This window comes from Rasamsonia emersonii (assembly GCF_000968595.1).
Source record: "Rasamsonia emersonii CBS 393.64 chromosome Unknown ctg1118621759992, whole genome shotgun sequence".
Taxonomy (NCBI): domain Eukaryota; kingdom Fungi; phylum Ascomycota; class Eurotiomycetes; order Eurotiales; family Trichocomaceae; genus Rasamsonia; species Rasamsonia emersonii.
Genome location: NW_013563295.1, coordinates 25,184 through 50,577, shown reverse-complemented (window position 1 = coordinate 50,577; position 25,394 = coordinate 25,184). Strand labels below are relative to the sequence as shown.

At 50.9% G+C, this 25,394-nt stretch overlaps 7 protein-coding genes across 7 annotated transcripts; 3 read left to right on the top strand and 4 right to left on the bottom strand.

The window, feature by feature from the left end:
- Positions 1-944: 944 nt before the first annotated feature.
- On the top strand, positions 945-3,743 carry T310_1551 (Beta-N-acetylhexosaminidase; the record flags this gene model as incomplete). The annotated part of the gene is made up of 4 exons (XM_013475588.1): positions 945-983; positions 1,071-1,193; positions 1,251-3,302; positions 3,381-3,743. The coding sequence occupies 4 exons, from the start codon at positions 945-947 to the stop codon at positions 3,741-3,743; spliced, it is 2,577 nt and encodes an 858-aa protein (XP_013331042.1).
- A 931-nt stretch (positions 3,744-4,674) lies between these two features.
- On the bottom strand, positions 4,675-6,765 carry T310_1550 (Bicyclomycin resistance protein; the record flags this gene model as incomplete). Its single annotated transcript, XM_013475587.1, has 5 exons — positions 4,675-5,493; positions 5,560-6,016; positions 6,073-6,345; positions 6,407-6,422; positions 6,525-6,765. The coding sequence occupies 5 exons, from the start codon at positions 6,763-6,765 to the stop codon at positions 4,675-4,677; spliced, it is 1,806 nt and encodes a 601-aa protein (XP_013331041.1).
- A 2,170-nt stretch (positions 6,766-8,935) lies between these two features.
- On the bottom strand, positions 8,936-9,689 carry T310_1549 (RNase H domain protein; the record flags this gene model as incomplete). The annotated part of the gene is made up of 2 exons (XM_013475586.1): positions 8,936-9,570; positions 9,629-9,689. The coding sequence occupies 2 exons, from the start codon at positions 9,687-9,689 to the stop codon at positions 8,936-8,938; spliced, it is 696 nt and encodes a 231-aa protein (XP_013331040.1).
- Positions 9,690-12,144: 2,455 nt separating this feature from the next.
- On the bottom strand, positions 12,145-13,817 carry T310_1548 (uncharacterized protein; the record flags this gene model as incomplete). The annotated part of the gene is made up of 8 exons (XM_013475585.1): positions 12,145-12,286; positions 12,322-12,410; positions 12,545-12,552; positions 12,703-12,800; positions 12,869-13,058; positions 13,175-13,305; positions 13,541-13,576; positions 13,810-13,817. 8 exons carry the CDS (start codon positions 13,815-13,817, stop codon positions 12,145-12,147), a joined length of 702 nt encoding a protein of 233 aa, XP_013331039.1.
- Positions 13,818-14,995: 1,178 nt separating this feature from the next.
- Positions 14,996-16,259, top strand: T310_1547 (phenylcoumaran benzylic ether reductase; the record flags this gene model as incomplete). Its single annotated transcript, XM_013475584.1, has 5 exons — positions 14,996-15,082; positions 15,137-15,424; positions 15,520-15,852; positions 15,932-16,183; positions 16,239-16,259. 5 exons carry the CDS (start codon positions 14,996-14,998, stop codon positions 16,257-16,259), a joined length of 981 nt encoding a protein of 326 aa, XP_013331038.1.
- A 695-nt stretch (positions 16,260-16,954) lies between these two features.
- T310_1546 (2-alkenal reductase) lies at positions 16,955-21,474 on the top strand (the record flags this gene model as incomplete). The annotated part of the gene is made up of 3 exons (XM_013475583.1): positions 16,955-17,052; positions 17,114-19,734; positions 19,802-21,474. The coding sequence occupies 3 exons, from the start codon at positions 16,955-16,957 to the stop codon at positions 21,472-21,474; spliced, it is 4,392 nt and encodes a 1,463-aa protein (XP_013331037.1).
- Positions 21,475-22,400: 926 nt separating this feature from the next.
- Positions 22,401-24,136, bottom strand: T310_1545 (MFS transporter; the record flags this gene model as incomplete). The annotated part of the gene is made up of 3 exons (XM_013475582.1): positions 22,401-23,279; positions 23,342-23,575; positions 23,654-24,136. 3 exons carry the CDS (start codon positions 24,134-24,136, stop codon positions 22,401-22,403), a joined length of 1,596 nt encoding a protein of 531 aa, XP_013331036.1.
- Positions 24,137-25,394: the final 1,258 nt, after the last annotated feature.

Sequence of the window (25,394 nt, the reverse complement as noted above, 5' to 3'; positions counted from 1 at the left end):
CATGCCCATATCGACAGAAGATGTTGCTTGATACCTCGTAAGCCCTTGCAGTCGTTTTCCTTTGTGAATGCTTTCTTCGTTTGTCATACGATGTCGGCATGGAATGTGTGTTGCAAACGTGGAGATGGCGAGTTGCTCCCTTCTCTTGTGCCTGTCTAGCCTTTGCAGCGATAAATAAATAAAATGGATTTAATCACGTCACGTAAAAGGTGTTGATATGCAGCACTGGTAGATCGCCTTCGTCACTGCAGTCGTGTCCGCCAATGGGAGCGCAGAGGGGCGAGCCCCGCGGAACATCGCCAATGGACAAGTGCCCCGCGTGTCCGCCGCCCTCAGTCGACGCGCTGGAATTCCTCGTCCAGCACGAGAATAATGGCCCTGCTCGTTGACCGGCTCTGGGGGGGGGGGGCCTGCATCCAGGTCGAGATCTAGGGCTGATGTGGCTGCACGGCTCGTGTGCCCGGAGGACCGACATGCAGTATGTAGCTTAACTCCATGTAGCACGGATACGTAGGTACCTTATTGACTGCGCAGGAGCAGCGGATCCCACACAGGGCCGTTTTGTACAGAGAAATTCGCCGTCTTCCGGTCGACCAGCATGCCCCGATACTGTCTCCTGGCCGTATGATTCCGGCGTGCCGTGCCTGGCCTGGCTGCAGCTGTCCCTGGACAGGAAAGCGAGTCCTGTGCGTCGCTGCCATTTGACGCTCTTCCGGAGCCGTCGCATCGTTCTATACCTAGCGGGTCGCCCTGCATCTGGCCTCCTCAACCTTTGCAGCACAGCGTGGGTCCGTCGATTTTCGATGACGGCGGGGTTCATTGAAGGTCTGCCAGGGAGCCTGGCACAAAAAGGCTCGTCGACAGAAGCATTGCAACGGCTGTCCTGACACCACCGCCACAAACACAATCCGTGCTCCGCCCGGGTCGTGTGCCTCTTATGTCCAATGCCATCCTCCTCTGCCCTGCGCAGGAAAGTCGGACAGGTGAGAGAAACTCCCCTTCACGCCACGCCATGCGTCAATTGTGCTGCACGAGGAAGGCAGAATTGCATTGACTGACTGCGTTTTTAGCTCTTTGCTGTCGGCTTTCACGGTCTCACGCCCAGTTCGGAGATCAAGACTCTGATCCGCGAATACGGACTTGGCGCCGTCATCCTGTTCAAGCGGAATATTCGCGATGCAGCACAGCTTCGGGTGCGTCAATCCAGTCGTCTCTTTGACTGATTTTCCTCCTGCTAACTTGGTCATCAGGCATTGACCCTCGCCCTCCAGCAAGAAGCCAAAGACGCCGGCCACGAACACCCGCTCTTCATCGCCATTGACCAGGAGAATGGACTCGTGACGAGGATTTCACCGCCCCTTGCTGCACAGCAGCCGGGGCCCATGACGCTGGGGGCGACGGGATCAACAGACAGTGCTTATGCGGTCGGAAAGGCAACCGGGGAGACTCTCGATTTCTTCGGCATCAATATGAACTATGCCCCTGACTGTGATATCAATTCGGAACCTCTGAACCCGGTCATCGGTGTGCGGAGTCCCGGAGACGATCCCGAGTTTGTTGGTCGCTTCACGAGCGCCATCGCCAAGGGCCTCAGAGACAGCCACATTGTCCCCAGTGTAAAGCACTTCCCTGGCCATGGTGACACAGCGGTCGACTCCCATTACGGGCTGCCTGTTATCTCCAAGTCCCGGGATGAGCTGGAGAGGTGCGAGCTGGTGCCGTTCCGTCGGGCTGTCGCGGAGGGTATCGAGTCAGTGATGACGGCTCACATCGCCTTGCCTGGGATTGGGGATGGAAAGCTGCCTGCCACGCTGTCGCCGGATGCGTTGAACATCCTGCGTGTGGACATGAAGTATGACGGGATGGTCATCACCGACTGTCTGGAGATGGACGGCATTCGTGCCACGTACGGGACCGTGGAGGGAGCAGTGATGTCTCTGAAAGCAGGGAGCGACAGCATCATGGTCTGCCACAAGTACGAGGTGCAGGTGGCAGCGATAGACAGGGTCTGTCAGGCGGTAGAATCGGGAGAGATCTCGCTGGAGCGGATTGACGAGGCTCTACGCCGCGTGACGGCCCTGAAGAAGAAGGTTCTCAGCTGGGAACGCGCCCTGCATCTCAAAGCGGAAGAGGACCTAATCAAGCTGAACGAGAAGAACGCGAAACTGGCACAGGATATCTACGCTCGATCGACGACTGTCGTACGAAATAAACCCGGCGTTTTGCCTTTGTCTGCAACGTCGAGGATCGTGTTCCTTTCTCCAGGAGGAATGATCCCTGCAGGCGGTGCGGTCGACAGCGGACTGATCGAGCAGAAGTGCCCTCTTCCATACAAACCTGTCCGGTTTATTGATGTCCTCCGTGCTCACAATGAGTCTGCGATCGAACTTCGCTATCATGATGGCGGTCTGTCAGCGGACCAGTGGCAGGTAGTCGATGACGCGGAGGCGGTGATTTTGGCCACGCGAAATGCGCGCGAGGCACCGTACCAGAGGAACCTGGGCCTGGAGCTGGCAAGGAGAAAGAAGAAGCACGTTGTTATTGCGACGTGCAATCCTTATGACTTTCTGGACGACACAGAGGTCGAGACGTATATTGCCATCTACGAGCCGACGGTCGAGGCGTTCACGTCGGCGATAAATGTGATTTTCGGCACGGCCTCAGCGAGCGGAGAGCTTCCTGTGGGAGCAAAAGTGTCGAAGAAGAATGCGAGTGTGAACGTGAGGCCTTACGACTCGACGAATGACCTAGAAGGAGTGGTCAAAGTGTGGAACTCGGCTCTGCCGAACTACTCCTTGCCGGCATCGAGGCTGAAGGTCTTGCTGGAAGCGCCTAATGGACATCACTTGGTCGCACGGGCAGAGAGCGAGATTGTGGGCTTCTGCCTGGCACACACGTCCGTGAACCAGGGGAAGATCTTTGCCCATATTGCCGTTCTGGCCGTGGACCCAGCGAGACAGGGTCAAGGGATCGGAACGTCCCTGCTGAGGGAGGCGCGGGGGTACTTCCGGCAGCATCAAGGGCTTGTCAGAGCGTCTCTGGGGAGTTATTTCCCCCGTTTCTGGCCAGGTCTGCCGACTGATCTGCCTGATCGTGTATTGGAATTCTTTGTCCACCGTGGATTCCGACTGAGTCCGCCGGATGTGACCTCTGCAGATCTGTATCAGGATATTCGCAACTTTCAAGCTCCTCAAGTGTATCTCGATCGTGCTGCGGCGAAGGGATACGCGTTTCGAGCTGTCCAGCCAGAAGACTATGAGGGATGCCTGATCGGGCAGAAGAGGAATTTCTTTACATATACAGTGAGTTACAGCCTGAACTTGTGGTCTACGGATATCAAATTCTCTGCCAAAAAAATACTGACGCAAATGCTTGTCCAGGGCTGGGTCGAAGCATACATCGCTCTCAACCCCCGAGAGCACCCATCAAGCATCATGGCCGCTTTCGACGCCGCCGGCAACCAGGTAGCCTGGACACTGATGCTGTCGCACGAGTCTTCTTTCCTGCACGCGTACTGGGCATGGCCGGCGCTATGCGGTCCGAAGACGGGCCTGATCGGGTGTGTGGGCGTAGACGCCGCGCACCGACAGAAGGGGATCGGACTGGCGCTGCTGTGCCATGCGATCGAGGACCTGAAGAAGAGGGGGGTCGAGGGGGTTTTTGTCGACTGGACGACTAAGGTCGATTGGTATGCGAAAGTAGGGTTTCAGGTGTGGAAAACGTATCGGAGTGGGGAGATTTGATTACACTCACTCTCACTCTCTCTGTCGGAGGATGGATGTTGAATATCGTATATTTCGTATACTGTAGTAAAGTACATGTAGTTACTTTGATTGGAAGAATAGAATGCCAGTCCAGTTCATGTCAACGGGGCAGGTATGTACATACATACATTAGATAAACTTGATTGATGCAATGGTCTGGCATGACATGGGATGAAGGTATATATGCCTGTAAAGAAGAGCTGAAGATCTCTCTCCTTTTTTTAGAAAAAAAAAGATTTAGAAAGGCAAGGAAAATTCCTGCACTGTTTCCAGTGGAAACAAGAAGGTGCAAAGTCATGAGCGTCTCGGAAAGAAAGTCTGTATTGATAACAAGGCGTGGTCTACAGTTGTCAACAAGACTGACTGGACTGGCTACCTAGGTATCACAGTGATATCATATCATATCGTCATTGGTGATGGGGAAATTGACCAAACAATCAAAAAAAAAAAAAGAAGAAGAAGGGGGCCTGACAGAAATAGTATAGGAAATAGTATAGGAAGGAAGAACGAAAAAAAAAAAAACTTCGTATGGGAAATGCTGATACAACCGGGAAGAACTCTGGATATTTATAGATATTCGATCATGAGCTGGAATTCACATATTCATTCATTCACCCCTGCTTGCAGAGTGGATACCTTTCCCAATGAATAATCCAAAGATCCAGTCTATATAACACACCGTACTTTTGCTCCTTGCACCCGCTCTATATATATATCCATGCGTATATGTAAGCATTCAGATAAAGAATCATGTGAGAATCATGTGAGAAACCCTTTTTTTTTCTCCCCGCCCAAAAAGGCTATCCTGCGTCAGACATGCAAGAATCAGAGATGCACTTTGTTCCAGAAAAAAAATTGTTCAAAGAAAAAGATGTAAGAAATATTCAACAAGAACAAAGCATGGATGTGATTACAGATTGAGAGGATACTTCAACCGGATTGTTTCGCCGTATCGGTAGATCAGGAACAGCGCTGGGGTGAAGGCGATGGTTAGGAACGCCAGCAGGGAATTCCCCCAGCCAAAGCCTAGCGCCTGATACATGCTCCTGCCTGCCAGCGGGAGTAATGCCCCTCCGATAGACCGCAGCACTGTGTTGGCGGCCAGCGCTGAGGCCGCGTAGACGGTGAAGGCATCCACCAGATACCCCATAATTGGCATGAAGAACATCATGTTCCCGATTCCGTCCAATGCGGAGCCAATGATGGGAACGATCCAATGCGTATGGGTCTGCGCGCTCCAGCCGTACCAGAACAGACCTGCCGCGATCAAAGGTCCGGAGACCAGCATCAGAGGCAAACGGTCTTCCGGTTTGGCCTCGCCCTTGGCCACGCGGGCGCTCACATATCGATCGCTAGTAAAGGTGAAGACCAGCAGACCGAGAACGTTACCCACCCCCAGGCCGATGTAGGTAAGGCCGGAGATGCCCATCGAGAAGCCGTAGACCTCCCCAAACACCATCGGAAAGGTGGTGAGCAGCAGGTAGAGAACGCCGTAGACAAAGGCGGACGAAACGGCAAGGATGATATTGATAGGAGAAAACAAGGTCATCTGGGTAGGCCGGACAATTGCGCGCCTCAGAACCTCTTTACTGGAGATGCCCCGATCCAGCTTCGACCGCAGCTGCTTGTTGCCGGTCTGCTTTTGCAGCCGCTCGGTTTTGCGTTGGAGGATGATGACTGCGTAGGTTTCGCGCGAAAACAGAATCTGGGCCACTGTATTTGCTCCGCTCTGCGAGTTCACGTCAGTGACATCAGAAGCAGAGGCAGAAAGGCTGGAAACCGGACTCAGTCATACCGCGATGGCCAGAACCCAGAAAATCCACCTCCATCCTTTGGCCTGGGACAGAAACCCGCCGGCCACAGGCCCAACGGCAGGACCACAGACTGGCCCCAGAGTATAGAGCGAGAGAGCCGTTCCTCGTTGATGGACAGAAAACAGATCTGCAATGGTTCCGCCCCCGGCCGCCAGAGGACACGAGCCCATGCAACCGGCCAGGAATCGGAAGACGATCAGCATAGGCAGATTAGTAGACACGGCGCAGGCGACGGTGAAGACGACGTAGAGGACGTTGCAGACGGTATAGCAGATCCAGCGGCCGTACACTTCGGAGGCCGGCGCCAGCACCAGCGGACCGAAGGCCAGGCCCAGGACGTAGATCGAAACGACGAGAGACGCCAGCAGATCGTTGGAGGTGTTGAACTCTTCCATGACCTGGTTGACACCGGGAGCAAACATGGACGAAGCCAGTGGTCTGGTCAGTCAGCAAAACATCTACATAGAGAGTTGTCAGCGCGGTGGAAGACATACACGACAAACGTGATGGCGGACACAATGGCGACGTGACTCCATTTCGTCAGCGCGCCCCAGTTCATCGGGTTGGCAGGATCGTGCTCGCCATCCCACCACACAAGATTGCTGTCGTCTTCTGCGCAGCCGTCGCTGTCACTGCGTCCCTTCTCGAGGTCGGCGTTGCCATGCTCTATCGCTTTTTCTCCATCGCCCAGCGACGATTCGCTTCCCGTGACTGTCTCGCTCTTGCCGACTGCGTGTTCCCCTCTCAGCGCCGCCTCTGTGTCTTTGCTGCGAGAACGTCAGTACTTCCCATCTCTCTTTCTTTCTTTTTTTTTTTAGCGTGACTCACTCTACCTCCGGTGGAACTGTTATCTCCAAGCTTTCAAAGCTTTTCGCCAACGACAGCGATGGCATCGTTCTCCTTCCCTGTGCAAGCAGCGTTCACTGTCACTGGCATCAAAGCATACCTGAGCGCTCCCTCTTAGCTCGAATCCCAATACGCACTCGTGGGGCAGCTTTTAGTGGGGGTAGTGAGTGCCCGACAGAAGAGAGAAAAGAAGCAGACACGAAGGCAGTACTGCTATGTGTACCTATTCTTCCCCTCTGTTGAAGAGTCGAGTGTCTGTCTGACTCCACCGACAGGATTTCAAAAGCAGAAGAAACGCAAGCAGCTAGCTCTTCCTCCAACTGCAAACATTGTCCGTGCATGATAGCTATATATGACTGAATGCTCTAATAGCTTCTAGCCACGGTCCCATCCACATTTTAGCGCCGGACTTAAACAGCCAGCCAGCCGGGGCATACGGCGATACGCTCCGAAAGTGATGATCGTGGAGCCGATGAATGGGTAGCTTAGTTATTACTATCTCCAATGTCGAGTCCCGAGTCATTCATTCGTTTCTGACGTGACGAGACAACTCGTCACGCCTGCAGACTGACTGCGCCGCGGAGAGAGAGCCGACAAGAGCGCGAGGCTCCATTGGAGTCTGGAGATATGGGGCTCGCTCAGTGGGTCGGTATCGTGACCATTCTGACTCCAAAGAGTCGAGGAGGAGAGCTATCAGGACCAGGATTACCTCCTACATGGACTAAATCTCACGAATCAGCCGGGCCGTTTTGTTCAGGAAAATTTGGGGCGGAGGGCGGAATTGAGGAGAAAAGTCACCGCCACTTGGAAAGAGACGAGCGAGAGCCCTGCATAAGAACCAACAGCCTGATGCCGTTGCCAACTTATCCACCGGGACTTGTTCATAATTCCTACGGAGTATAGTGCTAGGTTTATCCCACGCGGACGCCACCGTCGACCGTTCGAATCTAAAAGCCAAGCAGCAAATCAGCGGCCGTGGCGACGAGTCCGCGTGCATTGGCGCCTGGCAATTCGGCACCGATTAGGGTTTGCCGCATGCAACTGACTGACGGTGTGAACGTGATGATATGGAGTTCGGAGTATTATTGATAATAAACTAAACTAGCTGCTGCTGCTGCATGTCGGCAGCAATCCTCATTCGTCGCCATGGCGAGGTATTGTGCCGGCATTATTAATACGATACAACCACAAACATATGTATCTACCTGTTTCCCTGATCGGGAAGCTGATGGATATTCTCTGTCAGCTTGTACAGTACATACATGCGTCCAGATTCAATAGACAAACTATAATAAATAAAAAAAGTTATGCCAATATGATGACGTCAGATTCGTGACTCTTCAGACAGTCATAAAATAATGCAGTCATAAAATAAAAAATGTCAAACTCGTACCTATCTATCGGGGAAGAGACGGAGATAAGCAGACTACATACATGAGCCTCATTCATGATGAAAAGACATGTTGTGGATCTATGCAAACAAGTCTGCTTCTTCGGAGATACCAAGGGATATCCCATCATCCATCAAGCATAATAATCAGTACGCTGTACGCCGTAAATTAATAAATGCATACATCCGCACTCTGCTTACCTTTTGTGTGTGTGTGTGCATTCAACAATAATCTAGAACAGCTAAAAATGACATACCTGCATGTCCACTGAGAGAGGGAGAGAGAGGGAGTCTTGGGATGGATAGATAGATGGATATTGTCTGACTGCGCAGACTTTTTGTTATTTTACCCTTTCGAGTCTTCCTTTGATATTTATATTTATATCTTCTGTCATGCTCTTAAATAAGCATACCAGGGGTATTGGCATGTAACAAGCCGTGATCTGTTTTTATGGGCCCATAGGGAAGGAAGGAATCAATAATCCATGAAATAGTTATCTACGGAGTAATAGTTGCAGTCTGTCTTCTTGGTCGTGAGCGTAATACTGTGGTGGTGGAATGCCTCGTCGAAGTAGGCGAATGGGCAAGAACGGCCAAGCAATTGCAGAGCGCGACTTGCCTTACGGAGTAGGCTCTCGCGAGGACTGCTTTTCAAACCTGTAGGACTGTGACGCTGTAAGATGCTGATTCACCGGGTTAGGTTGTTCAGTGGACTCAATGGCATCTCTGCTAAAGAAGGAGGACTGAATGGCTGACTGAAAGGAGATGACTGAGTTGTGTGTAGAAATTGGTGATTACCCCCCGGGCAGCATAGCCGCGAGGAAAACTATATTACAGACATGTGCTGACGATGCAGTTTACATGATAATATGGGGGTGACTTCCCACTACAATAGTATTTTTTATGGCTGACGGACCATCTGACTCTCTTTCCTTTTTTCTCAGCTGCCTCAATTCAGGCTCTTCAGTGTCCCTTCTTTAACTGCCCCTGTCTGCATTTAGAGCCAGCTGGTCCTTCGAAAGGAGAAAAATTCATCGATTAAACCTCACCATCACCTTAAAGTCCTCGCGTATCGATCTATCATTACGACATATGTCCACATGTTGACCACTCAAACCTCGTTAAACCAGAAAGCCACGAATGTCGGCAAACTTCTCAAGACATTGGGCCCTAGTAGCCCTAGTAGCAGCATCTTTGGCCCACTTGTCCGCTTCTGTATTCCACTCCCGCGGGATCCGCCAGAACCGGATTTTCAAGCCTTGGTCCGACAATCGTTCAGCCTCTCCAAGTAGTATCTGCCAGAGATCTTTGTTCTTAACGGGCGCTCCATATCTCGTCCTCCAGCCATTCCGCAACCAGCCTCTGACCCAGCGTGTGGCGCCCTCTACGATATACTCAGAATCCGTAGCGATGACGAGACTCCTGAACCCTTCACCATCCCAGCAACGATATCGCAGTGCTCCGATAACAGCTCGTAGCTCAGCTCGGTTGCTCGTCTGTTGATACTGCTCGCCCGTCGGCCCCCTATTCTCGAGACGAAAGGCAGTATAGCCACGCACCCCACGGTCCGAAGGCTTGAATACAAAGGCACAACCGCCTCTCGGATTCTTGCTTCCATTGTCAACACAAGCACCATCAGTATAGATGTGAAATTCTGTCGAGTTTGTACGACGAAGACTCTTTCTCTCCCTCCCTCCCTCTCTCTTTTTTCTTTCTTTTCTTTTTTTTCTCTTCTTTTCTTTTTCTTTCTTTTTTTCTTTTTTTTTTTAAGATCAGTAGGCACGGCAGTTCCAAGACTGTTCTTTCCTACTGACTTGGACACTGCCACTTTAACAGGGTGAGTAGGGTGAGGAAGGTGAGCCGCTCACCCACCATTCTCACCATCTCCCCTAGTGCTCTCTATGCAGAGGACAGATTAGAAAATAAAGGTAGTAGTGGGTCATCGCCTACAACCTACAGGGAGAAAAAAAGTTAATATAATGGTGTCCTTTGCCCCCTGTTTGTCTGTTCATTTTAGTCTTATCTTTATATTTCTCCTCTCCTATATTATTATATATTTCTTTACCTAAAGACTTTGCCTTCTTCTTTCTTATTGTTACTGAAAATTTCCAAAAATAAAAAAGACAAAAAAAAGAGGTGGGAAGAAAGGATTTTGCGACTTGCTGGGAATCCGGCCTGCGCCTGGAGGAAGAGGATACATAATGGGACAGACCAGGATCTGGTGACTTCTGCAACTTCAGTGCAACGCGCTCCCTACTCCGTACTCGGCCACTATCCTGTGTTTGAATGGATTGGCAGGTCAATGAATCATACAGCAAGTAAAGAATAAAGAGTTAGGTACCTACCACCTGACCAACTAGTTTAGCTCCCTGTCAATTCTTGGCAAGAATCACGTGACAAAACCAGAGTCAGCTGGAGGGCCCGTGCCTGCTGCGTGACCATTACTCATACCAATACTAAATTTTTACCATTATTACCTGGTATTATCTTCTTAACCCTACCTACCACAACTAACTACCTATCCCCCTATGTTAATGACTATATTTCTGCTGCCACTAGGTGCCTAGAGGGCGTGCCTAAAGAGGGTTCACTAGGGGGTTTTTCCAAGGGGGACACCTTAGGGGGTAATAGTATTTAGAGAAATGAAATTCAAATACTATGTTTTGTAATTTATAAGGTCACGCAATGGGTGTGGGTCCTCAAGGAGAATTTGGTCACATGATTTTTGCCAAGAATGGTCAGGAAGCTAAACTAGTATGGTCGGGTCAACTGATTCCACAAAGGAACCTGGAAATAGTACGGAGTATTGAAACCAAAAAAAAAGAACACGACAGACGGGATCGAACCCATAACTGTTTCATGAATGCGAGCTCTGTGGATCGAACACAGGACCTTCAGATATGTGACTAAATCTTTCCTTTCTTTTTAAAGAAAGACTTCAGTCTGACGCTCTCCCATCTGAGCTAAGCCCGCATTGTTGTTAAGAACTTATTTTCTATTAACAACATAATACTCCTTACTCCAGGGTCATTACAGCAGTAACAAGCCTTTAACAACTTGCTCTGGTTGTCTCTTGAAGGTGAAAGACTGCCTAGGCTTACTAATGAAGGTGGTATGATCCTGCCCTCTTTATTTTCTTTTTATCTCTCTATGGTGTCATATTTCCTTTTTCTATAGTACTCTACACCCCTACAACTGCTACAAAGGTTGATATGAGCGAACCACAGCGCAGCTTGAGGCTTGGGGCTCTCTTTACAGTTCAGGACCTAGACAGTCCACAATTGTCTGTTACGAACCAACAGAACGGAGCGCTGTCCAACACAGCAGTACAGGATGAAACACTACCCCGCAAGATTGGCAGGATTAGGCATACAAGGTCACGTGACTTAGGAAGGTCCATTGATAAGATAAGCAGAGGAGTCCAACAAGGACCGTGGAAGGGAGGTCCAGTATGGACCATGAGAAGGAGGTCCAACAGGGACCGACGGAAGGAAGGAGATGGAGGACCAAAACAGAAGTTATAAAAGGAAGCTCAATCTCATGTATCTAGTCTCTCCTTACTCGCGCTCAATTCACTCCGTTATTCTGCTGTTACTAAGATACTTACTTTGGGGGTCAGTAAGACTTCTTACTACTAGTGGTATACTTCGGTATAGCTCTAGTAGGCGTTGCCTCTGACCTAGTCGTTGTCATCTGTCCACCTGAAGAACCCCTATTGTGTCCCTGTGAGACCCCTTTGCGTGAGAAAGGTCGTTCGAGGAAGAGCCCTTCGCCAGGTAGGCCGTTATCTCAAGGAAGAGAGACTCGGGTCAGTTAGACCATCGCGTGCTCGTGAACGACATAGAGTCAGGAAGACTCCTTGATCCTTCCCTAACCACCATCGTTAAGTATCGACGACTACGGTTGGACCCAGCGCGTAACATTGTCCCGCACTCTGAAATATTAAAATTCTTAAAATTGGATAATATAAAAAGCAAGGTCATCTTGAGTTCACTAAGGTATCTAGTCATGTCTAATAGAAGACATTTATCGCTATGTATGACCCTTCTCAATTCGGATTGATTTCCTTGCAAGGTGGCCCTGGCCCTGGCCACAGACGATAGGGTTTCCCGAGCTCCAAGTTCTCGATGGATAACCAGTAGATCGACTTATTACTCGAGACGACAGAAACAGTTGATCAGCGCTTGGGAGGAGAAGCTGTCAATAAAATTCACTTGTATAGGATATTTGGTTCCTCCCCCGATATTTATTCCTTTCGAGGAATTGCCGAGGCTGCTGTTCTGTTATGAATCATCCTTACCCTCCAAGAAGTCCACTAGTGAGTTCAACTTCATTGTGTTACGGATACCATCATGATTTTCAATTCCGCATCTTCATTGTTCTCCTTGAGTTTGTACCAAAGCTTGATACCGAGGCGATTTGCGGGGTCGTTCTCAAAAAGATAGGTAGCACATGGGTTAGAATAACATGAACTATTTGGGAAAGTCGCACTGAACAGAGACAGTACCAAAGAGATAGGTAGATCGGTAGGTAGGTAGGTAGAAGGCAGGGAGCAAGATCAGTTCCCGCGTAGGGCTTAGGGCCAAGGGCTAGGGCCTGCGCGCGTCGCAAATCTCATCTCATCGCAACGCCAGAGGGAGAGGAGGAGGGAAAAGAAACATCTGGACCAACAAGAAAAAAAATAGATACAGAGAGAAGAAGAAAAGAAGAAAAGAAAAATGAAAACTCACAATTGTAGCTAATATCTAAAAACAAAATCAACTCGCGCTCCCTTGACGAGAAGTGAATGCTATCAAACATCCACCTTGGGGCGCGTCTCTACACAGGAGAAAGAAAAAAAAAGAAAACCCCCTCTAACCCACAAGTGAGTGTCAAGGGGGACTCGAACCTGGAGCCTGCAATGTAGCGCCCCCGACGGCGTGGCATGGAGTATCGACATGGCTAACTGTTAGGGCTACAGACCCCAGGTCCGGTACCAACTCTCTCCTGTAGGCGATATTTATCTCACTCAGGTGGACCTCAGGACATCCATAAGAGGCATGGTGTCGTCGTACCCTATGCAGACAGGAGGCAAGTCCTCCAAGCAGTCTGTTGACAAGAAAGGCACATGATCTGATGTTTCATTCACTGGCTCAGGCTTGCTTTTGTCATAAGTCTTTATCCAGCAAATGAGATATTTGACCTTGTGCTGTCTCAAAATGGTCACCAAACAGGGTTCCTTTCCATTCTTCTGACCAGCAGCAACTGATAAGCATCGCAAGACAATCCGCATACGCATCGTGACTCGTCATCGTCTATGTCATTTCGCGTCCCGAATACGAGTCGTACGGCTGTCTATCTTCAGCACTGATGGCACATACAACCTAGGCGAGGAGCAGGGATAAGAGCACGACAGGGGCTAGCTCGACATGATGTCCGCGTATGCCCACAATCATCGTGGGGTGGCTCAAAGGCTTGGACAGAACCGAGGCCGTTTGGATCTTTGAGGCACCTTCCCCAATGTTGTCACGTTCCCAGAACAAGAAGCTAAAGAACTGTCTGCAGCATCGAAAAAAGCATCTCGCCGAAGTTGGCTGTTGGCTGAAACTGTCTGCTAACACCGCCCACAGGGATCGGATCATCCATGGCCGGCATAGTGGATCATCACGGAGACGACATCAATCAGCCTCTTTCTATAGGCTTCCCCTAGAGCGTCGACAAGTTGACCTGTGTTGCCGCCCGCGTACCTTAGAAGCCACTCTGCATCTTTCCGCGACGGATCGCTTGATTGATTTTATAATTACCTAGGTTACACAGAACGGGTGTCTTCGGACTGTCGAACTGCTGCTTGAAAAGGATACATATCCAAATTAATGGACCAGACGCAGACCAGGAGGAAATAAAGAAACAGCACCGCACGGTAGTTAGGTGGGTTCAAGCAAACGGGATGTCTCGATAACCTCACAAGCCGATGGACTTCATTGATCTTCAGTATCTTTGCTCAACTGTGACTCACATAGTCATTATAGCAGGAGGGTGCTATAGAATAGGAATGCAATTAACATTCAGAGCTGGAATGGGAAAGAGGCATGCTGCCCAGATCAGCAGCTACATATATCGTACTTTACTGCAGGGAGAATAGAAGGTTTTTTGCACAGTTGAGACGAACCTCAACTTTCTGCAAGATGTACTAACCATTTATGTACTAGTATATAAATCACATGATATCACGTGTTATAATAGACTAACCTTTTATAGTTAAGTAGTCATGTGACCATTTATAAGAATCAAACACCATCATAAACATTGGAAGTTAGGACGAATATGCCATTTTCCACACTATTCCCAAAAAAAAAGTTGAGAAAGTCTCTTCAACTGTTGAAGAGAGTTATTCAGCTGTAAAGACTAAAGTTTACACCAGTCAGATACCACCTTCCAAACTTGGGCAACTGTTCTTCCATTTTTGGCAGGTTGAGGTTCCTCCCAACTTTGCAAAACCTCTCCAATATGTACTTGCTGTAGTTCTTGTAGGCATGCTTACATCATGCAATTAGCACATATACAAACAAATTGCGAAAAGTCTTAAAAACCTGCAATGGAATCGCGTCATTGGATCAGATGAAACAGTTAATGTCAGATGTCAGGGACATGTCAAAACTTCATTGGTTATGTAAGTCGAGTATTATTAATTGCCTACACCTACCCCGCACAACGAGATGGGAAGGGACAGCATTACGCCAGCTGCCAGCATCATTGAATCCGGATACGAATTTGAACTTCATATAATATTCATGGCAGTAATTACTTACATGATTGGCTTCAGGGCTGAAAAAAAAAAGGTATAGGAAAGAGAAGTCTCTACCCCTTGGACAGGACGGCCAGTCACCTCATCGATCAGCTAGCTGGATGCGATTTTATCAAACATGTTGGATTTCAAAGGAAATAACAAAGCAATTTTTAAGCGGACGAATTCGGCCGAACAGTGCTAGTCACATCAACTTGGATGTCTCCGAATCTATAAAAATGGTGGGGACAGAATAGAATGTCTTAGAATTTGAAGATGAATTATTGATATGCATCACGTGCATCGCGCAATTCAATTATATCCGTCGTGCTATTTCGGTTTCGACTCGTACATAGTAGCTACCCAATACCCCGAAGCTTCATTGTAAGTGTGTACATAGAGAGAGCTGAATATAGCTATGGCGCAGAAGAAAGTCCTCGTCCTTGGCGCAACCGGAGAGACCGGAGCGTCGATTGTAAATGCCCTGTTGGAGGCAGGGAAATTCGTACGTCCACGTTCCTCAGAGCGATTGATTCGACTTCAACTGACAATTTCTTAGGAAGTATCTGCCCTCGTCCGCCCCTCATCGGCTGAGAAACCGGCCGTTAAAGCGCTCCGGGACCGCAACGTCGATATTCGCGTTGTGGACATCACCACCGACAGTGTTGAGGCGATCGCTCAGAAACTCTCCGACATCCACACCGTGATCAGCGCCATTGCACCCAATGCCCATCTGGCACAGTTGCGCCTGGTGGATGCAGCAAAAGTGGCGGGAGTCAAGCGATTTGTGCCCTGCGCATTTGCGACTGCTGCTCCGTCTGGGGGTATCATGGTGATTCGAGATGAGGTATATATCCTCTTCCTTGCATAATATTTTTGACCGCGTATCCGGGGCGAAGCGCTTGAACAAGACTCGACACTGACATGTGTTTCTGTCCATAGAAAGAAGCCGTCTTCCAGCACCTCTGGAAGCAGTACATTCCCTACACCATCATTGACGTCGGATACTGGCACCAGCTGTCATTCCCCCGCCTGCCTTCTGGCCGTCTCGACTATGCGATGGTGACACCGTCCCCAGCAACGTTCTACGGCGACCCAGACATCCCCACCGCTGTGACGGACTTGCGCGACGTTGGTCGATACGTCGCCCTGATCATCGAAGACGACCGGACCCTGAATCAGAAGGTCTTTGTGTACGGAGACTTGATCACCCAGCGAGGGGCAGCAGAGCTGGTCGAGAAGCTTTCCGGAGAGAAAATCGGGCCTATCAACCACGTATGTACATACAAGCTATCCTCTTCGCCAGACACCTCAAGTTTCCTCCGCCGATCGTATGCTAATCAACAATGTGTAGGTCACACCCGAAGAACTTCTCGCCCAGATCGACTCCCTCAAAGCTACCTTCGATCCCAACGACACTTCTCTTGCGCGGAAAATTCCGCTCATCGGCGCCCAGTACAACTACAGCAAGTTCGTCCGGGGCGACAATCAGCCCGAGCGGGCCGCGTATCTGGGCTATCTGGACGGCCGGAAGCTGTACCCGGACTTCCAGCCCATCTCGTTTGAAGCCTTTCTGAAGGAGGTGGTGGATGGGAAAGCGAAGAAGGTGTATGAGGGGAGATTTTAATCTGGACTTTGGGATAAATACTCTCGCTGAATAGGGAGTGAAGACTGGTTCGTGAATAATACGGCCTTTGGTTTGTTTGCTTACGCATGCAGCTTTTTTTCGCCCAACAACTCCAGAGAAAGGCGAAAAAGATGCTCTTAGCTAATGCTACTCTGACTAGCATCTCATAGTCACTCATCTCAAAGCACTCACTTAGATACATTCGTGTCTCTGGAGGACTCTTGTATACTGCAATAATATAAAATATCTCGCCTGATTGGTGGATAGAGTTGGATATCTTATCGACGAAGATAAACTAAACAAATTAACCGCAATTTCCGCCAATCGTGTTTGGCTGGTCGCAGCATTGCAACACTCCCCACTAAAATGCGCCATAAAGAAGTGTTTGTCGGCTATACCGGCAGGCTAAATCAAGCATTTTCCTTCAACTTTCATAGGCCAATTCAACTAAACTAACCAGGAATACAACGCTGGCCAGGCCAGATCCCAATCTGATCAGAGTCACCGCCACTGTTCGATAGTAGTCGACAAGTCGATAATAACAGGAAGGTGGTTTGCCAATGCAACTCCACTCGCGTGCCAGGCTAGCGATTAATTCAGCCAGTCTGTGGAGGAGCGAAGAAATCCCTTTCTTCTTCCTCTGCAGATTATTTCTCAACTTGGCACCGGCTCGCAGCTAATTGGGATTCTCTAGTAAGGCCTCAACTTGGCGTGCTTCATGCGTCAGGATAGGCGGCTAGACTGGTAGAAATGGAGGCCGTCCCAGGAATCGTCCAGCATGCCCTCTTTTCGCCATTAGAAAATTCCTGGGCAGTCGCAGTAGAAAACAACAGTCCCCTGCCACAGAGGTGAGCATGGAGTACATATTTCTCTTTGCGCATTCGCATACAAAGGGTGCTGACCAGGCAGGCGGCTGTGGCAGGACCGCACCAGGAACGTCGCGTCCTTGATTGCTACTGGGGATCCCCATCTTGTCGCTCTGGTGGCGTCATCGGCCATTCTGTTGTGCCAGTTTCTGTTCAGCCATGCTGTGCGTCGCTGGAAAAGATCCAAAGGGGCGTCGAGCTTCGACTACGACCCCCGAGCGCGATGCTACACGCCAATCCCCTACGTCTTGTTCCAGATCGTCTTCGCCGTCGCCGCCTTCTCGCTGAGCGTCGTTGCCATCCGCCAGTCGGGCAGTTGGAAGAGATCGCTGCTCCTGGCCTACATCACCGCTCTCTGCCTGGCACGCGTCGTGTCAAAGGTCGAGTCTTTCCGTGATCGAGTCTACTGCCATGTCAATGTCCTCGCGACAGCAGCGACGCTGCTATCTGCCGTCCAAGTCTTCCTGCCCATCACTATCATCGGCGCCAACTACCGGCCGACCACCATCGAGACGGCCCTGGTGAGCTGCCTCACCGCGACGATCCTGATCCCTTTCATTGCCCCTCGTCCTCGCCGTGCGCCAGAGAAACAAGATGGCGACGATGAGGGGTTAGCCATTGACGACGAAAAAGCATCTCCGGAAGAGACCTGCTCCCGGTTTTCCTTCTTCTGCTCCTACGACTGGCTCACTTATCTCATTCTCCGTGGCTGGCGTCGAGACCTGACTGTCGACGATCTACCTGTGTTGCCGTCCTACGATGCGCCCCTGAAATGGCTGCATGGCATTCGAAAACAGCGCCAGCGAGAAGGCAAGACCTTCCGCACGCTCTGCCGACTCCTGCATCGGGAGATCAAGATCATGGTGAGCTGGGCTGCCGGTGTCGCCATCTTCGACTACATCGCTCCGACGGCAATGTTCCACCTGCTGGGATACCTGAGAAGCCCGCACGATGCCATTGTACATCCGCTGCTGTGGATCTTTCTGCTTTTTGTCGGTCCCATGATTCGCTCCCTGTGCTATCAACAGTATATCTTTACCGCTACGAGGCTCCTCGTGCGAGTGAATATGTCCTTGGTCCAGGAAATCTATCAGACTGCGCTGCGCTCCCATCTCTACGACGCCTCTGTCGCCCAGACCAAGACAGATACAAAGACATCGTCTGAAGAGGCTTCTAAGAACAGACAGGCAGACATTACTACTCTCATGTCCTACGACGTCGATGCCATCTACAACTCGCGAGAGATCTTCTTTATCTCCGTATCCGGCCCGATTTCCATCACAATCGCCATTACGTTCCTGTACCGGATGCTGGGCTGGCCGTCCTTGATCGGCGTGACGGCGCTATTTCTCATGACGCCACTGCCTGCTCTGGTCTCTCGCCGCATATCTCAGATGCAACGGTCCGTGATGCGTGCCACCGATGCGAGACTTTCCAAAATCACCGAGTATCTCGGCTCGATCCGCACCCTGAAGTACTTTGGCTGGGAGCCGGCCATGTCGGAGAAGATCAACAGCCTGCGAACCGTCGAGCAACAACGCATCTGGAAACGTAACGTTTTGACCGCGGTTATTTCCATGACGGGAGACTTCTTGCCCATGGTCAGCTTGCTGGTCACTTTCGCCGTTGTCGTCCTATTCACGGACACGCCTCTGGAGGCTCCAGTCGCCTTCACTTCCTTGTCAATCATGGAGATTCTCCGATCTCAAACCGTCTGGACGTCGAACGTGATCCGCATGGCGTCGCAGGGGATCGAGTCTCTCCGGCGTCTGGATCGGTTTTTCGATTCTGCTGTGGAAATTCAGCGACATCCTGTCGGTCCCCCAGAGTTCCGAAACGCAACCTTCCGCCGCACGCCCATCGCAGCCTTCAAGCTCCAAAACCTGTCCATTCAATTCCGCCACAACGAGTTGAACGTGGTCACCGGCCCCACAGGCAGTGGAAAGACCTCTTTGTTGCTCTCTTTGCTGGGCGAAACCGTCCTTGAATCCGGTGCCGCGACATGTCCCCGGGATGTGGCGTATGTGCCTCAGACTGCTTGGCTCCAGAATGACACCATCCGGCAAAATATCTTGTTCTACAGCGCCTTTGACCAGAAGCGTTATGAGGCCGTGATTGACGCCTGCGGTCTGGCTCAGGACCTCGACGAGCTTCCTGCGGGCGATCTGACCGAGGTGGGCGAGCGAGGAACGAGCCTGTCTGGAGGCCAGAAACAGCGTGTCTCCCTGGCGAGGGCGATCTACTCCTGCGCATCGACTCTGCTTCTCGATGACATTTTCTCCGCGCTGGACACACATACGACCACCTTGGTGTACGACCGTTGCTTTCGCAAGGGCCTGTTGGCGGGACGGACGGTGATTCTGGTGACTCATCTGCCGGTAGCTCTTCAGGATGCCCAGATGGTGGTGACTCTGGACCAGGGGACCGTATCATCCATTCGAGTGGTGCAATCGAAGCTCGATTCCGAAGTAGCCACGACTGTTGGCTCGGAGGAAACTACTGCGGAATCCTCAGCATCAGAGTCTCCCTCTGGCTTGGAGTTGGAGCTAGCCAAACCTGTGCCCGAGGTGACCGTCTCCAGCGTACCAGCAGAACCCCAGAGCAGTCCGCCCAGGCGTGTGGTGGAGGAGACATCTGCCAAAGGACGCATCCCACGGACATTGGGTAAGTTGGGAAGCCATGTTTCCCTTTTTCTTCATATGTAGAAACTGATATTCGTTAAGCCTTCCAGTATATGCTCTTTTCGGCGGCTATCCATACGCTCTGGTCGCGATCCTGTCGGCGTTCACGGTCCAGGTAGCCTACTTTTCTATCACGTACTGGCTGTCAATCTGGACCGATGCGTATGCACGAGATGGCGGCTTTCCCAACGTCGGCTACTACCTGTCTATTTACGCGGCAGCTGTCGTGACGTATCTGTCATTGCAGTTTCTCAACAGCCTCATTTATCAATACGGCAGCTGGACCGCCGCAAAGAAGATGCACTCGCAGCTTGTCCACGCTATACTATCTGCACCCATCTCTTGGTTTGACAAGAATCCGGTCGGCCGGGCAATCAACCGATTTGGTAACGACACGCGGTCTATGGATATGGTCTTGGTCGAATGGCTTCGACAGTCTATCAGCAACGGACTGCGTTTGCTTCTGCGTATCGCGAGTGTCGCCTCCGTTATGCCCATCTTTGCCGTTCCTGCAGTCGTTATATGCAGCATCGGGTTCGTCATCGGGGAGATGTACACGCGGGCTCAAGTCTCGATCAAGAGGCTATGCGCAGTCAACTACTCGCCGGTATTCACCCACTTCACGGATACTCTGGCGGGCATGACCGTGATCCGGGCGCGCGACGGCATGGACGATATGTTCCAGAAGCTGTTGGCAGACAGGCTGGCCGTGCATTCGCGGGCGGCTGAGGCACAATATAACTGCAACCGTTGGGTCTCTGTCCGTTCAGACCTGTGTGCTGCGTCCGTAGCATCCATCGCGGGCTTCCTGGCATACACGCAGTCAGGACCGGCCGGTCTGGTCGGATTCTCCCTCGCGAACGCAATTGGCATGAGTCAGAGCATCCTGATCCTCGTACGAACGATGAACGAGTTAGAAGTCGAGCTGAACTCGTTTCAGCGGATTAGAGAGTACGCCGACATCGAGCCGGAAGAGAGCCAGGCCAACGGCCGACAACAAGCTACATCTCTTCCCCCGGCCCATTGGCCAACATCCGGCCAGGTCGAGTTTCATAACCTCACCGTTCGCTATCATCCCGATGGTCCGGACGTGTTGCGGAACGTCAACTTCGTCGCGTCACCCGGCGAGCGCATTGCCATTGTGGGCCGGACAGGCAGCGGGAAAAGCACGCTGGGTCTGTCCTTGCTGCGATTTACAGAAATCGTCTCGGGCAAAGTGACGATCGACGGCATCGACATCAACACGATCCCGCTGAATCGGCTGCGTACGAGCATCAGCCTCATCCCGCAAGAACCGGTCTTGTTTTCGGGCGACATCCAGTCGAATCTCGACCCGTTTGGCGAGTTGAGTGAGACGGAGCTGCAGTCGGCATTGTCTGCATGTGCAGCCATTCACGTTGGGAATAACAACGGCGATAACGCCACGCAGGACCAAGGCAGTACGACACTCAGTCTGGACACACCCGTGGCGGCCAACGGCGAGAACTTCAGCCAGGGCCAGCGACAAATCCTCGGCCTGGCGCGGGCCATCAGCCGGCGGTCCAAAGTCGTTCTGCTAGACGAGGCGACCGCGTCGGTAGACCAGCGGACAGATGCACACATCCAGCGGCTCATCCGGTCCGAATTCCCGGACTCGACCATCATCGCGATCGCGCACCGGCTGCGGACGATCATTGATTATGACCGTGTGATCGTCATGGGGGGTGGTGAGATTCTCGAGTAAGACCAACACATCCAACACAACCCTGTAGAGAGTAAGAGCAACAAGCTAACCACATGTCTGATTTAACTTCCAGGATCGGTTCCCCAGCAGAATTGATCGAGCGGAAAGGCATCTTCTGCGACATGCTCCGCAACACAGGCGAATACGATGAATTAGTAGCGATGGTGAAGCAGTAAGAGCTCTTGACATGAACTGTTCTCAAGATCGGCCGTTTGAATAAGCAAGCAACTTGAATTCATACGAATATTTATGGATATAGTATATATGAGATAGACAGACAGACAGAAAGATATATCATAGCATAGAAGCCACATCCATCACAAAAAGAGCAACAAGAAAAAAGGAGAATGAGAAACAGAAAAAAAGAAAATAAGAAAGAAGCAGGATAGAAATGGATTGATTTTTTTTTAAAAAAAAGAAAGGGGAAAAAGAGGTGAAAGGGTATATAGATAGATAGATACTCTCAAAAAAAAAAAGACCCACCCAGTCAATCCTGAGTGAGTCAGTCACCATTCTTTTATAAGTGGGAAGTAGGTATGTAGGTAATAAATGATACCAATGATACCCTATGTAATTCGAAAAAAAAAAGAAAAGAGACCAAAGAGAGAGAAGAATGAAAGATGTTGCACATGAAGCCGAAAGAGTTCTGTTCTATTCTACTCTATCTATCACTCTATTATTATTTATTAGTGTAATATGTATTATATTACACACTTTTTCCTTTCCATTTCCCTCCTATCTATCTATCAATATTGATATTATGAATATCCCGACTGCCGTGGATTCGTTCGTTCGTTACCTCATTACCTCATTTTCTCCGTGAGATCGTATGTAATTAAAGAAGTTAAAAAAAAAGGAGGGAAAAAAAAAAAGAGAAGAAGAAAGGAGAAGAAAGGAGAAGAAGCACTAGCTGGTAAGCGAGTTCATCAGTTCAAAGCCTTCTTTCGACTGTTCCTCTCCTCGACTTTGTGTCGCCATTGCGCCCCGAATATCGTCGTCAGCCACATCAGTCCTCCTGCTGACACGAGGAACAGTGCACTGATCGTGCTGAACCAGCCGACGCCGATGGCCTCGATGGCTGGCAGGACGACGCCCGTTCCCAGTGCCGCGAAGGCGTACCTGAAGAGGTAGTTCCCTGCGACGACCTCGGCACTGCGGCCCTTGGACTGCATCACGTCCAGGCAGTAGGTGTTCAGGCTCGGGAAGCAGAATAGCTGCGCGACGCCCTGAAGGAACATGGCCAGCACGGGCACGGGGATACCCCCTACAGCCTTGTCCACCGTCCAACCGTAGATCAGCACCCAGCCCGGCACGACTACGCCCAGGAACACGAGGCATGACTTCAGCCGGTCCTCTGGCACGCGCACCCCGTTGCGCTTGCGGATCCACCGCTTGACGATGTAGTCCGCCCACCGGCCGCCGAAAAGCGTGCCCACCAGGTAGCCACAGCCGGGGGCGATGTAGAAGAGTCCGGACTCGATGGGCGAGGTCAGGTGGAAGCGCGGGTTGAGCACATATCGGATGGGCGTCAGCAGCGAGTACTGGTTCCAGACAAGTGAGCCGGAGGCGACGCCGGCGAAGAACAGGTTGGGGTATGAGAAGAGCATGACGACGACCCGGATGGGTGAGATGCGGTCCCAGACAGCACGCGCCTTCTGCCAGGGCGACAGGTCGGCCAGGTCTGAGATGCTCTTGTGTGGGATAGTCTCGGGGAAGAGCACGAGCACCATGGCCAGGGCCAGGCCGGCCAAAGCACTCTGCAGCCAGAAGATGACACGCCATGAGCGGAATGTGACGATGACGCCCTAGAAGAAGTCAGAAGGCCGAAGGGTTTTTTTTTCTAATAGGGAGACTGCTATCTACATACACCGATAAAAGGCCCAAATGCAGGACCGATCAGCGTCCCTGACAGGAACCACCCCAATGCTGTCGCCCGGGCCGTAGGCTCGTAGATATCGCCAATGGCAGCACTGCCCACGACCAAGAATGACGTGCCAGGGAACGCGGTGATGGCGCGGAAGACGAAGTAAGAAGCCAGATTGGGGGCTAATGCAGTGGCGATGCTGAATATGAAGAACAAGGCTGCACTGGTGATGCAGATCTAAAGTCATACACATTAGCTTGGGCGTTGCCTCCATCAAGCGATAGTAGCCGGGGTGAGGATTGATAGCAAACTTACAGGACGACGACCCCAGACCTGGCTCAAAGGCCCCCAGAACGTCGCCGCCAGTCCCATGGAGAACATATAGATGGCATTGCTGGCATTGACCATGCTGCCAGTCGTGTTGTAGGTGGCAGCCACCTCGGGCACGGCCGAGAGAATGGACGTGGATGAGATCGGGGCCAGGAAGGAGCAGAACGAGACGATAATCACAATGACCACCTTACGGGCAGGCGAGAACCGCAGGTACTGCTCCGCATTGTCCTCGCGGTATGCGATGGTCGTGGTGGCATGCATGTCCTGGTGCGAGATATGGCTCTGCACGAGGTCGAGGGGATTTTCGGATGTCGGTGCTGGATGAGTGCGCTGCGACAGCGACTTCTCCAGCCCATTTCCTTTCTCGACCTCGCAGTCGCCGTCGCCATGATGATCGTGTTGTGACGGCTCTCGCGTTGTGACGACTGAGTCATAAGAAGAAGAATCGTCTCCAGATGTAGCCATGGTGTCGGATTGTCCAATCAGAAGAGACGCATTTGACGCATTTCAGACTATACAAAAGGGGAAAGCTCCACGAGAGTGAAGTAAAGACAAGCAATGCAATTTGCAGAGTGAATCTTTGTTTGTTTGTTTGGATTGTATATAATTGACAAGCAAGTAAGCAAGCAAGGAAAGAACAACCAGAGTAAAAGCACAGAGAAGAGAGATAAAAATACATATCTCGCCACCGTCAATCCGTCAGTCGGTCAGCAAGCAGCCAGACAAAAATAAAATCCAAGAAAAAAAAGTCAATAGTGTGTCCAGTGTCCACACTTCTCTTTGACCGCTGTCTGTCGCTAATCAGATAACGCAGGGACTTGGGTAGCAAGTCGATCGCCATAGGGCAGAAACCGAGACAAAGAACGATCTCGGCGTGAAACAATCAGCGATAAGTGAGTCAGAATTAAAATCGAAAAGAAAAAAAAATCCTGACAGGGATGCAGTGTTACTATTCAATTGAATTCAACCTTATCGTTCAATCTCGGAAAATAATCCGTGTGTAAAGCCCGTCGCTGGCAGGTTGTATCCGATGATCGGAAAAAATGGCAAAAAAAAAACGAACGTATTCGTGCGGTCTAGAGTAGCATCGATCCATCCGTGCATCCATCCATCGGCAAGTCCGACCAGGGGCATTATTATCGTCCATTATTATCGTGGCTCGTATTTTTTTTTCTTTCTGGTTGGGCTGGAATAATATTAGCAACAGCAAGTCGGGATTCCTTCCGAGCGCGACCGACCGACCGACTGCCGACTGGGCGACGACAGTGCATGCGCATGTCCACATGGTTGTGACACAAGGCGGTCATTAGCCGTTAATCCTTATCGTCGGATTGATTCTTTGGATTGCAGTAGGTAGAGTTGCTGCATTGGACGAAGAAGTCGGTGTATCGACCTCACGTGATTGCACGCAAAAGAGACTAATTGCCTGATTGGGTAATATGAACACTGCCGGCACGTCTGGTCGGGGCCGGCCTAGGATTGGGACCAGGCGGTGGTCAGAGAATGTCATCTACTGGCGCATCATCTTATTTCAATGCATCAGCTCACAGTGGCTTTTATACGGAGTAATTAATGTGGATGCCTGAGGCGCCCGGCATCAGTCTCGACTTGTTTAGGCCGCCACCGCCCGCACGGCCACCTCCAGAGTACGGAGTAGATAGCTTCACTCACAGACTACCTAGGTAGCTATCGGGAGATCTGAAGTTGCCTCCTTCCGGATTAG